This window comes from Oncorhynchus clarkii, chromosome 7, assembly GCF_045791955.1.
Source record: "Oncorhynchus clarkii lewisi isolate Uvic-CL-2024 chromosome 7, UVic_Ocla_1.0, whole genome shotgun sequence".
In the NCBI taxonomy this organism is placed as follows: domain Eukaryota; kingdom Metazoa; phylum Chordata; class Actinopteri; order Salmoniformes; family Salmonidae; genus Oncorhynchus; species Oncorhynchus clarkii.
Genome location: NC_092153.1, coordinates 63,422,231 through 63,436,704, shown reverse-complemented (window position 1 = coordinate 63,436,704; position 14,474 = coordinate 63,422,231). Strand labels below are relative to the sequence as shown.

The 14,474-nt window shown below is 42.1% G+C and overlaps 2 protein-coding genes across 2 annotated transcripts in view; both read right to left on the bottom strand.

The window, feature by feature from the left end:
- Window positions 1-2,196: 2,196 nt before the first annotated feature.
- On the bottom strand, window positions 2,197-6,215 carry LOC139413656 (beta-crystallin B3-like). Its single transcript, XM_071161287.1, has 6 exons — window positions 6,090-6,215; window positions 5,083-5,164; window positions 4,129-4,247; window positions 3,704-3,836; window positions 2,778-2,920; window positions 2,197-2,624 (listed from the first exon to the last, which is right to left on the bottom strand). Exons 2-6 carry the CDS (start codon window positions 5,155-5,157, stop codon window positions 2,396-2,398), a joined length of 699 nt encoding a protein of 232 aa, XP_071017388.1. The 5' UTR covers window positions 5,158-5,164; window positions 6,090-6,215; the 3' UTR covers window positions 2,197-2,395.
- Window positions 6,216-10,568: 4,353 nt separating this feature from the next.
- The window catches only part of LOC139413654 (trichohyalin-like), a 28,205-nt gene continuing 24,299 nt past the window's right edge, over window positions 10,569-14,474 (bottom strand). The window contains exons 5-10 of the mRNA XM_071161285.1: window positions 13,623-13,791; window positions 13,369-13,525; window positions 12,965-13,098; window positions 12,177-12,361; window positions 11,851-11,940; window positions 10,569-11,395 (exon numbers count right to left, since the gene is read on the bottom strand). Of these exons, the coding sequence (XP_071017386.1) occupies window positions 11,865-11,940; window positions 12,177-12,361; window positions 12,965-13,098; window positions 13,369-13,525; window positions 13,623-13,791 (721 nt within the window). The 3' untranslated portion in view covers window positions 10,569-11,395; window positions 11,851-11,864. The remainder of the gene's footprint in view (window positions 11,396-11,850; window positions 11,941-12,176; window positions 12,362-12,964; window positions 13,099-13,368; window positions 13,526-13,622; window positions 13,792-14,474) is intronic.

Genomic DNA, 14,474 nt, shown 5'->3' with positions numbered 1-14,474 from the left:
GTGTGTGTGTGTGTGTGTGTGTGTGTGTGTGTGAGTGTGTGAGTGTGTGAGTGAGTGAGTGAGTGAGTGAGTGAGTGAGTGAGTGAGTGAGTGAGTGAGTGAGTGAGAGAGAGAGCAAGCAAGCAAGCATCCGGGTACTGTTAAGCCGTGTTCTCATTGGCAGTTTGAAGTGACTCAAATCCTATGTATTTGCAGATCCAATTCAAATCTGTTATTTTTCCTGCAGTCTGAACAGACCAAAAACACATGGAATCTGATATTTCAAGCGACATTTCATACCACCTTTGTACAAATCTGATTCCTGGGCATGTGACTTGTGTCTGAATGGTCAAATCTGATTTATTTGCCCTCAAGTGGTTTTTAGACTGTGATTTGGCATATCTCGTTGCTTGCTAGCTACACTGTTGATAGTTTAACAAGAACATGTGGGAGCTAACTAGCTTGTTAATTGTTAAGTGAATGTGCTAGAAAGCTAAATGGTTACCTAGCTAGCTAGTTAACTGCTGTGGCTAGCAAAACATGATTTGTTTTGGAAGTTGGATCGTCTTATCCTTCGAGGCTTTAAAAGTGTTCTTACAGCATGATTTTCCATGAACATTCAAAGAATGGGCGCCGCCACCAATCAGCCTATACCACTGCACACACACCCATCATTACTATGACAACTAGCGTAGCCATGTCAGCAAATGACTGCTGTCTATACACACACATCCAATTTGGTCACTTGTAACTTGCTGTTTGGACAGTCAGTAGACCAAAACGGATTTGAAAAACAAAACTGATTTGAGCATTAAGGCCTGCAGTGTGAACAACCTTTAGATTCTTTAATCAGTTTGTCTCATTGGACATGTCAGCGTCTATGTTTTATGTTGTTGAGTGGTCTAGAGGTTTTTGGCAATACACTGTAGATGTATGTGTTCCAGGGTAGAGAGACCCACAGTTGCTACTGTAATTGACTACTGTCAGTGTCTGCTGTGGCAGGTAGGAAAGTGCAAGTTACCTGATAAAGAGCTAATCTCTCAATGTTCATCTCAAAGTGCACCAAACTTATGAATTTTAGCTGTTGAAATTCCTTTGCCTCCGGACCCCCTACTGGTTTTGAGCTAAGCTCCCAATGTCTTCAAATCCTAAAAATGCCCCTGCCTCTGGGGCCTGTTTGGTGTCACACTTTTTCCCCATCTAACACAACTGACTCCAATAATCAACTAATCATGATGTTCAGTTTAGAATGCAATTAGTTTCATCAGCTGTGTTTGCTAGGGGTGGGGGGGAAAGTGTGACACCACTCTGGGCCCGAGGACTCTAGCAAAGATTATGGATATACTGACAAGATACATGCCTCTCCGATCTAACAATGGGAGTCGTTGTCCACAAAGCGGCACGGCTGGCTGTCTAGCTCCCACCTATCCTTTCTTTGGATTGGTGGATACATCTCATTATTGTAATCCTTTTTTGAACATTCAATGAGGGTTGTTGGAGAGAGACGCTATGCTACCAGCCTCATGCCATAAATATGCATAGCCATCTCGAGACAACTCCGATATAAATATTTTTTTCTCAAAGTTGCTGGGATGTCACATGTCCTACTTATATCAGTACACTTTTAACAACTTAAGCATTACACAAAACATATATTAGATTAAATAAACCTCAAGTAGAAAATAAGCCATTCATTTTTTGTTGTTGACCAAATTCAACACTCATTGACCTCCATACAAGAATTCCTAGCTTGGTTGGGCGAAACAAAAAAAAAACGCTACCTGATGGATGGAGACAGAATTTCCGCCGAGTTTGGTCTCTTCCTCTCTGACTGTAGTTTCCCATCCCTGCCCTAACCCCTCCTCACAATGGAATGTCTCGTAGTCTACCTGAAGTTTGTTGGGTGAAAGTGTATACTTTTTTAAATGGTGATAAACATGATTGTTTTAATTAGTCTTTGACCTCTCCTCGACACTCTTCTCAACTTCCCATGCAGATTGATGTCTTCTGGTTCCATATTACCATCTGCTGGTCAGTGTTTTACCCTACATCCATTCTAATAATGGGGCTACAGTAGATTGTAAAAAAAACAAATAATATTTCTGCTATTGTATGGCGATGGCACACTAAATAATATTATTCTAACAACATCAGAGAAGTTTTCAGAGCATCTCAATAAGAGGGCCTGTTAGACAAAAACAACGCACTCTCATCCAGTTGGATCAAACCAAATCAGGGTCAAAGCCTTTATTATTTCTACTCCAGACACATAGGTAAGTCCGTGATGGTCACTTCACTTCCGAGTTCGTCGTTTCTTGGTGGCCCTCTGTGATGAGGAGAGACTCAGTGGAGCCCTGGATGGTTGGGGGGCCCGGGTTTGGCTTCTTAGGGAGCCTGGGGCCACAGCCACTGTCTTTCAGCTGGTGCCAGCGGTGGGTGGGGGTGTGGGGTTGGGTGCAGGAGTGGGGGCAGGGGGCGGGGCAGGGGCGGTGAAGCAGCCCCTTTTGTGCCACTGCATGTCACGCACTCGTCGGACGGACTGGATCTGAGGCGCCGTGGCTCCCCAGTCGTTCCAGTGCTTGTAGTCTCCAAGCTCAAAGACATACTGGCGACCCCTGTAGCCTGGGAACATGTAGCCCACCCACCTAGGGAGGATAGGGGAAAAGGAACATAGTGTCATAATCACATTTATGGAACACAAAAAAACACACTTGCATGATAGATAACCTTGCAGTAACCTAGCTGTAGAGAGATACTGTATTCCTGACCTCAATTATATGTAGAGGTGTTGAACTTACGTTCCATTCAGAGCCTTTACACTAGCCACACAGTCCTGGAAGCCATGGACCCACAGGCTGGGGATGTCGTCGTCCACAATCTCCATCTTCCTCCCTGCGTAACCTGGTTTGTCAAACAGGTGGAGCTTGTGATCTGCACTGTCCTGGAGAAACACAGATGAGAACAGGTTGTGGTTATGCTTTGTTTTCCACACTGCTATTTAGTTGGTGTTTAGTTTGAAAGATGGTAGCTACTGGAGATTGAACCAAACTTGCAAGCTTATTATGCAAGATTATAAAAGTCCTTCAACATTACCATCCACCAGTAGGTAAAGGTCAGTTCTGGGAGACTTTAGGCCAAACTGGGAGAGTTGACAACCCTAGACAGAATAATGTTTTGGTCTATACCCTTTAGCTTGACTAGTCTCAGATATCGCCAACCTTGGAGCAATATAAGCCTATAGCCAACAGGTCTGGGGAGGATGTTGTCTTTGTTGGCTTTTGTCTGACATTTCAAAAAATTATAACTTTTTATTTTTACAAACAACTCTCCCATCACACGGGCTAAACATGTGCCTCTGCCTGGGGCCTCCAAATCACTAAATCCACCCGTGCCTCTGTCCCAACTGATGTCCAACTTGTACAGACATTTTAGCTGGAGCATTGATACATTGCCAGACGCAAACCGTCTGTTTAGAGAGACTATATATAGCTTGACAGTCTTATCTTATGACAGCTGGATGCCTGTCCACTGTGGGTTGCTAAGGTCAGTAGGCTAACATCCTTATATACTGTATGTAGATTATGTGTAAATTATTTGGTCTATATTCTCTCTGTATATTCTGTTTATTGTACAGCGTTTCACCAGGTCAAATTCCTGAAACATGTAAATACTTTGTGAATAAAGTTGATTCTGATTGTAATTATAATTCCAGGGACATACTGACCACTTGGAGTGGCCTGAAGGACAGCAGGTAGTTGTTAGTCTGGCTGTTGGTCCAGGTGCTCCAACGAGGATACTCGCCCTTCTCCAGGACAAACTGCTCCCCGCCAAATGCCTGGCACTCAAACGCCACCCAGCTGAGAACACAAGTGTAATTGCACTTTACCAATTGTTTGTACATAAATGGTAGTTGTGAGATAATAAATAAAAGGTAATTGGTAATTGGTAAAAACTGTAAATGTGATCGAAATGTATATACTGTATGTATTTCAATAGGAATGTAATTAATTTTCTAGAGACTGAGGTTGAATTAAATAAGGGCCGTCAATGCCATAAGAGGCTGGGAGTAGTGGAGAGACAGGTAAACATTAAGTGGCTACGAATGAGGCATCATGGGTAATGTAAGAAATCAAAATCATTGACACTTACGGTCCAGATTCCACAATGACAGATCCCACCTTCTCACATTCCTTCTCAATCACATCCTTACACTCTGCAGACAGCTCCACCTTCTTCCCACGGAAATTCTCGAACTCAAACACCACCACCTGCAAGGCAAGCCAGGGAGAGGCACAGGTCAGTGTTAAGTAAGTAATAATACATAGTGTAAAATAAGATAAACAATCAAATGTATTTATAAAGCCCTTTTTACAACAATAACTTTTTGTTTTGTTTTTTTTGTTGAATTTTTACCCCGTTTTCTCGCCAATTTCATGGTATCCAATTGTTTTAGTAGCTACTATCAACAATACAACTCCCGTACGAGGCAAAGGTTGAAAGTCGTGTGTCCTCCGATACACAACCCAACCAAGCTGCACTGCTTCTTAACACAGTGCGCATCCAACCCGGAAGCCAACCGCACCAATGTGTCAGAGGAAACACCGTGCACCTGGCAACCTTGGTTAGCGCGCACTGCGCCCGGCCCGCCACGGGAGTCGCTGGTGCGCGATGAGACAAGGATATCCCTACCGGCCAACTCGACGCTGGGCCAATTGTGCGTCGCCCTACGGACCTCCCGGTCGCGGCAGGTTACGACAGAGCCTGAGTGCGAACCCAGAGTCTCTGATGGCACAGCTGGCGCTGCAATACAGCGCCCTTAACCACCCGAGAGGCCCTACAACAACAATTTTATCATTAGCACAAACTGCATAGGCCTACAAGTTGCACAGTTCTAATGTAACAATGTGCTGTATAGTGAGGTGTAATTGTTCTGTACTTGCTTATTTCATTGTAAATACATGGTATCAGTGACCCTTCATAAAAGTGGGACCCTGGGAACACTAGGATATAACAATATTTTTTTAAAGTCCAGTGACCTTGTAGCTCTGGGGTGAAGTTTCCCCAAAGTTGCAGTTCTACGATTAGCTTTTGCCTAACACCCACCTTATAGGTGGCTCCTGCCCCTCCTTGGCTCTTCCCAGCTGCTAGCTGCTCCGGTGCACCCTGCTGCTCTGACATTTTACCTCTACATTCCAAAACATTCCCAAACACAGTCAGTCACTTAACACAATGGCAACAGGGACTATAACAGGGACTATAACAGCTAACTCAGAGGTGGTCTGTGCCGTGGTCACTTTAGGTCTGGCCAATAAGATCAGCAAGCCTCTGGCGTTGTCCAGTACCACATTTGGCATTCGAGTGCAATCAAATACTGTAGTTTTTGCATGCACGAATACTCCAATAATGTATTGTCATTTTGGAGTCACTTTCATTGTAAATAACTATAGAATCTGTTTCTAAACACTTCAGGATCATCCATAATCATGGTAGCATCCACATTCATGTTGAAGCGTTAAGATTTCAATAAAAGTGACTCCAAAATGACACAATACATTATTTACCATTCATTTCTATTGGGCACAAAATCATCTGAAACACAACCAAAACAAACAGAAAATGTATCCAACAAATGTTTATTCACATTTATTGCGTGCTATGAATATTGGACCAGATATTTCCATTTTTACTACTTTATTACACATAAGTGAATTTGTCCCAATACTTTTGGTGGCCCTAAAATGGTGGAGACTATTCACAAAAAGTGCTTTAATTTCTAAACGGTTCACCCTAAATGGACGAAAATACCCTACAATTAAAGCTGACAGTCTGCAATTTAGCCTCATAGTCATTGTATAATTTATATTTCCAAAGTGCTGGAGTACAGAGCCAAACTCCCAAAATGTGTCACTGTCCCAATTCTTTTGGAGCTCACTATATTACATATTCTTTTCCACTATCGCATTTGATACATTCACACATATTCAATTCCAGGTAAAACAACAGTGCACACAGGGTTATGGAGAGCAATAAATAGGGATAATTGAAAACAGCAATAGTTGTTGGCAGCACAAGACGACAGACAGAGAGGAAAGAGAGAGATCTGTTTTTACCTGGATGGCTTGTGCTTCACTGCACCACGTACGAGGCACACTCTCTTCGTTTTTCCTTGTTCTTTCTTCTTTTTTAATTTATTTCTCTCTTTCTCACTCTGTATGAGGGCGTGTGAGTGTTGAGGCCTGGCGAGCAGGCACTAGGGGCCAGGGGGGGTATTTATGGTTTATAAATGGCACACTGCAGCAAAAAAAAACAGGAATGGGGATGCTGTTGATGCAGCAAGTCTGTCGCTTGCATTGTGTCCATCACACTGCCCCTCAATAGGGCTGCCACCCAGGCCGACCACGCTCATGCTGCCACCCTGCCAGTCGCCCGATGGTGGGCACACACAGACAGCGAGCCAAGAGGATTGAGAGAGATCAACCCCACTCAGCACTATTGGCCACACCTAGCTGCCCATATGTCTGTCTGTCCAGCTTTCCATCCGTCTGCCTGTCCACTACCCCACCATCTCTCCCTCTCTTTCTCCTGTCTATTGTTCTATTTACTCCCCTTCATCTTCTCCCACGTTCACTCTCCCGTAGTGCATTTCCTTTACTTCTCTCCTTTCGTCCTTTTCATCACCCTCTCTTATTTTCAGCCATTGCTTAATCCTTTAAGTTTCTTTCCTCCTCCTTGTTTGACCTCTTACCCTTTTTCTCTCCTTGCATCTCTCTCTATTCACCTCTTTCTCTAATCTGTGTGGGACACTGTTTACCTACTCTTAACACTACCCTGTCCTATGCACTAGGTGTCAGTACATGGTTCAGTTCTATATTAGCAGGATCCAAGTCAAACATTGGTCTTTGCCATGCAAACAGCAATGCAAACAACATGTAAATCTTCTTACACACCTCCCTTGATGCACTGGACATTTTTCCAAGCTCACTTTCCAGGGGGAATCTGGAGAAGCCCTTCCTTGCAATACAGTAATGATGTTGTCTATTGACACCTGGTGCATTCAACCAACATGCTCCTATCACACGCTTTGCACACAACCAATGTAGACAGGTAGGTGTAGGTGTCAGAAACATTCTATGGTGCCACTCAAAATAATGTTTCTTACTGTATATGGGCCAACCGTATTTGTATCTCTGAGTGTGTGTATTTTTGTGTGTTTTCTATTATTCCAGTGAATTTAATAAACATAGCATTAAAGAAACAAAAAATTCCATAGAACATTTTTGAGAGAATTGACATCTTTGAGACAGGGTTAGTGATCCTTTGACACAGGGTTAGTGATCCTTTGACACAGGGTTAGTGATCATTTGACACAGGGTTAGTGATCATTTGACACAGGGTTAGTGATCCTTTGACACAGGGTTAGTGATCCTTTGACACGGGGTTAGTGATCCTTTGAGACAGGGTTAGTGATCCTTTGAGACGGGGTTAGTGATCCTTTGACACGGGGTTAGTGATCCTTTGAGACGGGGTTAGTGATCCTTTGACACAGGGTTAGTGATCCTTTGACACAGGGTTAGTGATCCTTTGACACAGGGTTAGTGATCCTTTGAGACGGGGTTAGTGATCCTTTGACACGGGGTTAGTGATCCTTTGAGACGGGGTTAGTGATCCTTTGAGACGGGGTTAGTGATCCTTTGAGACGGGGTTAGTGATCCTTTGAGACGGGGTTAGTGATCCTTTGAGACGGGGTTAGTGATCCTTTGCGACGGGGATAGTGATCCTTTGCGACGGGGATAGTGATCCTTTGCGACGGGGATAGTGATCCTTTGAGACAGGGTTAGTGATCCTTTGCGACGGGGATAGTGATCCTTTGAGACGGGGTTAGTGATCCTTTGCGACGGGGATAGTGATCCTTTGCGACGGGGATAGTGATCCTTTGCGACGGGGATAGTGATCCTTTGCGAAGGGGATAGTGATCCTTTGCGACGGGGATAGTGATCCTTTGCGACGGGGATAGTGATCCTTTGCTAGTGCATAACATTCTGAGAACTATATGTTTCTTAGAGTTTGGTAAGAACGTGGTTGTCCTATGGTTATTTTTGCATACAACCTTCCCACAACTTTGGTATTTCATTTCTTTAACAGAACGTGTCCTAAAAGTTCAAACATGGTTACATTTCATCAACATTTTTTAAATGTTCTTGGAGCGTTCTCCAACTGGTTTCACATTGAGAATGTTCTCAAATAGTTCCGAGAACGTTAAGAAACAATGTTCTTCAGGGGAATTTCAGTATTTCAGCAAAACGTTTAATACAGGTTTCCTCATAGTTCTTTTTAAAGTCATGTTCTCAGAACATTAGGAAATCTTTCCATAAAAACCTCAAGAAAACATAAGTAACCTTCAAAGAACTTTCTAACAACAAAACACTCTCTAGCCTCCGTCTTGTTAAGCATGTTCAGGTGTGTTGGCTGCACCTGATCCCACTTGTGTTGGCCACACCTGATCTTAATGAGTGCTTGTTTCCATTGAAATGGGGTGTGTTTTGAATAGACTAAAATGAACAGCTTTGTTTCAGTTTTTTTTTTAAACACACCCCATTTCAATGGAAACAAGCACTCATTAAGATCAATAACCTTTACATTTCATTCAAAACATTTACAACATTTAGAGAACATTCTCAAAACGTAATTGAATTACCTTCAAATAACCTATAATTTCTGTTCTCCGAACGTTCATAAAACCTCCCAGGAAAACTTTCAGGAAACCATAGTAAAATGTTCTCAGAACCTCCCTGCACCCTAAAAATGTACGTTCCCAGAACAGAAAACCTTTTTACTTCCGTTTTCAGAATGTTTAAAAACTTTTCGTTTTACCAGTCAAGAAACGGTTGGTTTCATTCCCAGAACCAATGGGAAACCAAAAACGTACATTCCCTCAACTTCCATGGAACCAAATGTGCTAGCTGGGTCTTTGAGGTTGGTGAGAGCATGGTTGTCCTATGGTTATTTAGCATACAACCTTCCCACAACTTTCTGGGAATGATGCAGGATAGTTGCTTAGCTGTGAAACGTTTAAGGAACTTGACAAAAAAAAACGTTTTTCTTGCTATTTTATTACTTTAAGAGAATGTATCCTAAAATGTCAAACATTGTTACATTTTATAGAATATTTTTTTTAAGGAACGTTCTCCAACTGGTTTGACATTTGGGAATGTTGTCAAATATTTAAGAAACAATGTTCTTCTGTGGGAATTTCAGTACTTCAGCATAACATTTCCTACAGGTTTCTATTTAAAGCCATGTTCTCAAATTGTTCCTAGAATGTTAAGAAAACATTCCATAAAAATCACAAGAAAACTTTCATAGAATTGTTTAAAGAATGTTATTTAAAAACATACATTCTGTTCTCAGCTTTAACAAAGCTCTCTTTATCCTCTATCTTGTTAAGTGTGTTCAGGTATGTTGGCCACACCCACTAATTGGCCACACTTGATCTTAATGAGTGCTTGTTTCCTTTGAAATGGGGTCTGTTTGAATAGACTAAAATGAACAGCTTTGTATGTGTAAAAAACATGTCATGCTAGCTCCATCCTGGTGGCGCAGTGGACTAACAGAAGATTATAGGTTTGAATCTCAGTGATGGCTTGTCACAATAAAAAATATATATGTTTTTGCTTGATTAATGCCTAATAAAATACATTTTCATGAGTCCCATCTCTGCTTGGAGTAAATAAAAGTAAGCTGAACTGTTATTTTCAAATCATGGGAATATTGTTAATAATGTTATTTTACATTCTGGGCATTTTTTTAACAATCCCACAGAAAAATGCAGTAAAGTGCCTATACAAAGCCCTCCCTCTGTCACTCAGAAACTTCTTCCAGTGTCTGCCTGCCAGCGTGTGTAGGCTACTTCCCACTGAAGCGTGTAGCCTACTAAAAGACAATTTATGCTTGATCCAAAAATGTGGTTGGAGGCTCCGTATGGAGGGTGTGACGCAATGCAGAGCTTCCGGAGACATGCAGAGGCCAAATCAAGCTCTGTACCACATCACTGTGCACCTCCCCAATTTTGTAACAATGCGGAGGGCTCAGTATAGCTCCGCATTAACATGATTGGTTGACGGTAGGTGGGGGCGTGAGGTCCTGTATAAACACAAACTCACTGCTTCCTTCACAACAGCTCTGCACTGTTCTGCAAAGCGCAAGAGGTATGAATGCCCTGACTTCTGCAGAGGCCATATTTAAGAGAACTACCTAAAGTTCAAAGATATTCAAAGTTCCTCCATAGAAGCCGCTACTCCGTAGGTATAATTCTGTGGGCTTAATTCAGATAATGTATGTCATAACAAGATGCCCAGCGGTTCAAGACAAGCCTCCTCCACCCTCTTGTTATCTCCCCACCTGCAAAATTTCAGTCACATCTCTCTGCCCTACACTCTTTCCATCACACATGTAAACAACTATAGCTTGCCAGCTCCATAGCAAGCTGCTCTGTATGCACAGATTGGTGAAGTAATTTAATGTCGAGCTAAATGTTTAAAAAAAAGACAATTTCATACAGTAGGTTTAAAAAAGACCAGAAAATAATCATATTAACTGGTACTTTTTGGGGGTTTGAACCGGTTCAGAACTTTATTTTGCTGGTCAGAACAGTGGAACGGAACCAAAACAATTATGGTTCTATTAAGAACGAAACTATTGGAAAATAATTTTTTAAAGTCTTGAGACATTCAGTAAAGGTTTTAAGGAAGTTATTCAAAAACCTCCAGACAGAGATACTCCTTTTCCTGTTTGGATAGAGTAGAGATCATTTCAATTTATCTAGCAGATGCTTTATCAAGAGCAGCTCATCCGAGCAGCGAGTGAGTGCATAACATAAGAGCAGAGAAACAGATGGGTTAGTTCAAAACAAGAGATGAATCGAGAAAGAAAGAGAGTTCATGGCTAGGTGGCAAAACATGTACAATTCAAGTAGTTTGTGAACATCGTGGTATTGTGGATATTTGTGTGCATGACCTAAACACACATGGTAATTATGTCAAGTGAATCTGGAATGCAAGTATGGATGGATGGAGAGATACAGTCTAGAAAATACAGTGGCCTGGGATAAGAGGCAAATGTTGCAAATTAACAGAAAAGGGCATTTTGAGTCCACTCCTCAAAACATGTGTGTGTGTGTGTGTGTGTGTGTGTGTGTGTGTGTGTGTGTGTGTGTGTGTGTGTTGCAAATAAAGTATCTACATGCTCATAGTTCCTTTGTCAAATAGGAAAGTGGAAAAAGATGGTCACAACGCAGGGAAGTATCCAATGCTTCTCCATTGTCTCGCATAGTTAATTCATTAAAAAAAGTGTGTTTTTGAAAAGGTACATGATTGGAGTCCAGCCCACAGTTGAATGATCTCCTTGTCAATGGTATCTCCTAGAGGTAAACAGAAATACAATATTATTTACATGACACAGATAGGGGGCATATTTTAATGTGATATTTCTCTCCAAAATCAAAGTGTGTCTTACATTGTCAATCTGCAAACTTAAAGATGTAGTCTGCAATCTTAAGCACAACAAATTTGCAACATATTTTATGAATTGGATTCTTAACATATCATACATATTGCAAAGTTTTTTTTTAGCAGGACAACATATCATACAACATAGATGATGTAGTACACAACTGGGTGACATGGTACACCGAAGTGAGCAGCACTTTCAAAACTACTGACTGAAATTACACAAAAGTTCTGGAGCATCACTTTAACAAACGTTAAGCTTTCTTTAGAGTTAACTATCACTTTAAGGTGTGGATAGAAGGGGAATGTGATCAGATATGGACTTTGATTTGTAATATTTGGTGTAAAATTGGATCCATCCCCTCACCCTGCTCTGCTCAGTTAGGCCTCACTGTTGTATTGACTCGAGCGCTTCTTAGACTTGAGTTCCCGCAGCCATGAAGGAGACTTGTCCCCCCTGAGGGTCACACAAACAAAGATCAAACGGTTTGCCTTGCAGTTAACTATTGTAGCTAATAGCGAACTAATGTCGCCAGCTAGCTATGTCATCTGCATTGCTTGTTGTTATATCATATTGTTATTTTTTTCTTATTCACATTTTGTTGCTTCCTGTTGAATAACATTTTAAAACTACAAAATCACTTGTGGTTTTATGCTAGTAAGATAAGAGCAGCATGTTGGGAGTAAACTTACCCTGCACCTTTGTTCCCTACAGGGGGAAGCACTCGTGACATCCCGGGGAGGAAGGAGGAACGTCTTGGAGAGCGGGAGAGCTGAGAGGGGGAAGGGGAAAGTCTGTCTGTCTGACGGTCTGTGTCTACTCCTTCACCGGCTCCACCACCTCCTCCACCACCACCTCCTCGCTTCTTCAGTTGGGCCTAGGAGAGACAGTGATACATTTAAGATATGAACAAGTCATATATAGACATTTGTGATAGTACAGGAAAACACTTACTAAGGAAAATCACATTGGTTCTGCACTGTGAAAAATCTTTCTAAATTAATGTTGTCTTGATTCCTGCTGTAAGAAATAACTTGTAAAAAATCACACTCGTTTTGTTTATCACCCAAAATGCACTTTTTTTATGGAAATGTGTCGTTTTTCCACATGCAGTGCAGATGTCCAGCAGTGCAGGTATGATTGAATTTCAGCCTTAGGTTACATCCCAAATTGCACCCTATTCCCTATATCCCTCAAATTCTAATCTTTACCTCGAAGCCAGTTCCATTCTTTTTTTATTCTTCCCTCCTAATCAGGGACTGATTTAGACATGGGACACCAGGTGGGTGCAATTCATTATAAGGTAGAACAGAAAACCAGCAGTATTTCAGACCTCCAGTGTAGGATTTGAATATCCCTTCGATATATAGTGCACTACTTTTTATACCAAAGCCCTGTGGGCCCTACACAGGGAAAAGGGTGGCATTTGGGAAGCACACAGTGTTTCAGGTTGTAAAATAGGGGTGCTGAGAGCATGTACCTTGAGGGCAGACGGGTCCATTCCAGAGAAGAGGGCTATTCTCTGGGGCTGGGAAGGTTGTGAACAAACCTCCCTCCCTCTGGGTTGCTCCTCACCAGACGCACAATCCCCCCGTATAAGAGAGTCTAGCTTATCTGCAAAAGGGGCAAAACAGATGGTTGGCCTTGTGTGAATGACCTTACATGAGGGATGGTTGTAATAATCCTTAACCCCTACCTTCTAGCCACTTGTGTGTATCTGAAAAGATGAGATTGGTGTAAGAAATATATATTGGGACTTCCACCTAGACTATTAGAGAGCAAGGTGTAGCTATTCCCATTTTTCCTAGAACTATACGATCCCTTCAGGTCTACAGTGCATGGGGAAGGTCAGTTCTACGGGTTGATTTGGAATTGTCTACTAACCTGAGGAGTCATAGAACCTCCAGTCGTGGTCCGGGTCTTCCTCAAGCATTATTGTGGTAGAGCTCTGACGGAAAGCTCGAGTGGGGCGGGTTCGTCGACTCTTCCTCAGCTCTGCCCTCGCACGCAGAACACTGGTGTCCAATAGAGGGGCGGAGATCTGTATGCACACACAAAGGAACAAGCACAATCAAGTATTGTATTGCCTGTAAATGCTTGCATGCATAATGGAAAGTACCAGATAAGCCTTGACTTACATAAGGAAAGGGTAATGGGTCCTCTGTTTCTTCTAGTGGAGATGTACTGTCAGGCTCATCTGGTGTGATGACAGGCGAGATCTGGTCCTCTGTTTCTTCTAGTGGAGACGTACTGTTAGGCTCAACTGGTGTGATGACAGGCGAGATCTGGTCCTCTGTTGTCTGCCGACTGAGGATGTGGGAAATTCAAAAGAGATCACAACATCATTCAACTCCAAAAACTCAACGGATACAGTTTGGTGGGCAAAATATCTGAACTTAGTCTGTAAAAAATAAAAATAAAAAGGTGACATACATAGACAAGTAAAAGTGATTTCAAAGTATTTGGGTACTTGGGAACCGGTACTGCATTAATTAATATGGGTATACCAAACCATGGAGATGTGCCTGTTTATATACTTGTCATGACTTGGCCCTCTTTGGGTACAGCGAGCACCATCCCCCTCTCTCTCTCTCTCTCTCTCTCTCTCTCTCTCTTCCTCTCTCTCTCTCTCTCTCTCTCTCTCTCTCTCAGCACCTCTCTCTTCCCCCTACACCAAGGCTCTGTTATCGCAGGTCATAAATTCCTAGAGGAGTCTCTCTCCTCATGGCCATGCAGTATAGAGAGAGTGAGTTTCACAGGAGAACAAAGGAACCTCTTCCACATCACAGAACTTGAGAACTAAACAATGTCCATGTTTTGGAAAATGTGTACATGGTCGGGGGAGAATCCAGCTACGACAGGTCCATTTAGTTTAATGTTTAATGTTTGTGAATCTCATGAATCTCATTACCATAACTCTGTTTATACAAGAGTCTCAGTTGTGAGGCTTGCATCTAAAAATTAAAAATTATGAAATTATGTAATGTGAT

Excerpts from the sequence above, each read along its gene's own strand:
- LOC139413656 (XM_071161287.1), bottom strand. The coding sequence starts at position 5,157 with ATGTCAGAGCAGCAGGGTGCACCGGAGCAGCTAGCAGCTGGGAAGAGC. Across the intron at positions 3,837-4,128 it reads GTCATTGTGGAATCTGGACC|CTGGGTGGCGTTTGAGTGCC; the intron begins GTAAGTGTCAAT and ends TTGTGTTCTCAG. Across the intron at positions 2,625-2,777 it reads GTAAAGGCTCTGAATGGAAC|GTGGGTGGGCTACATGTTCC; the intron begins GTAAGTTCAACA and ends TATCCTCCCTAG.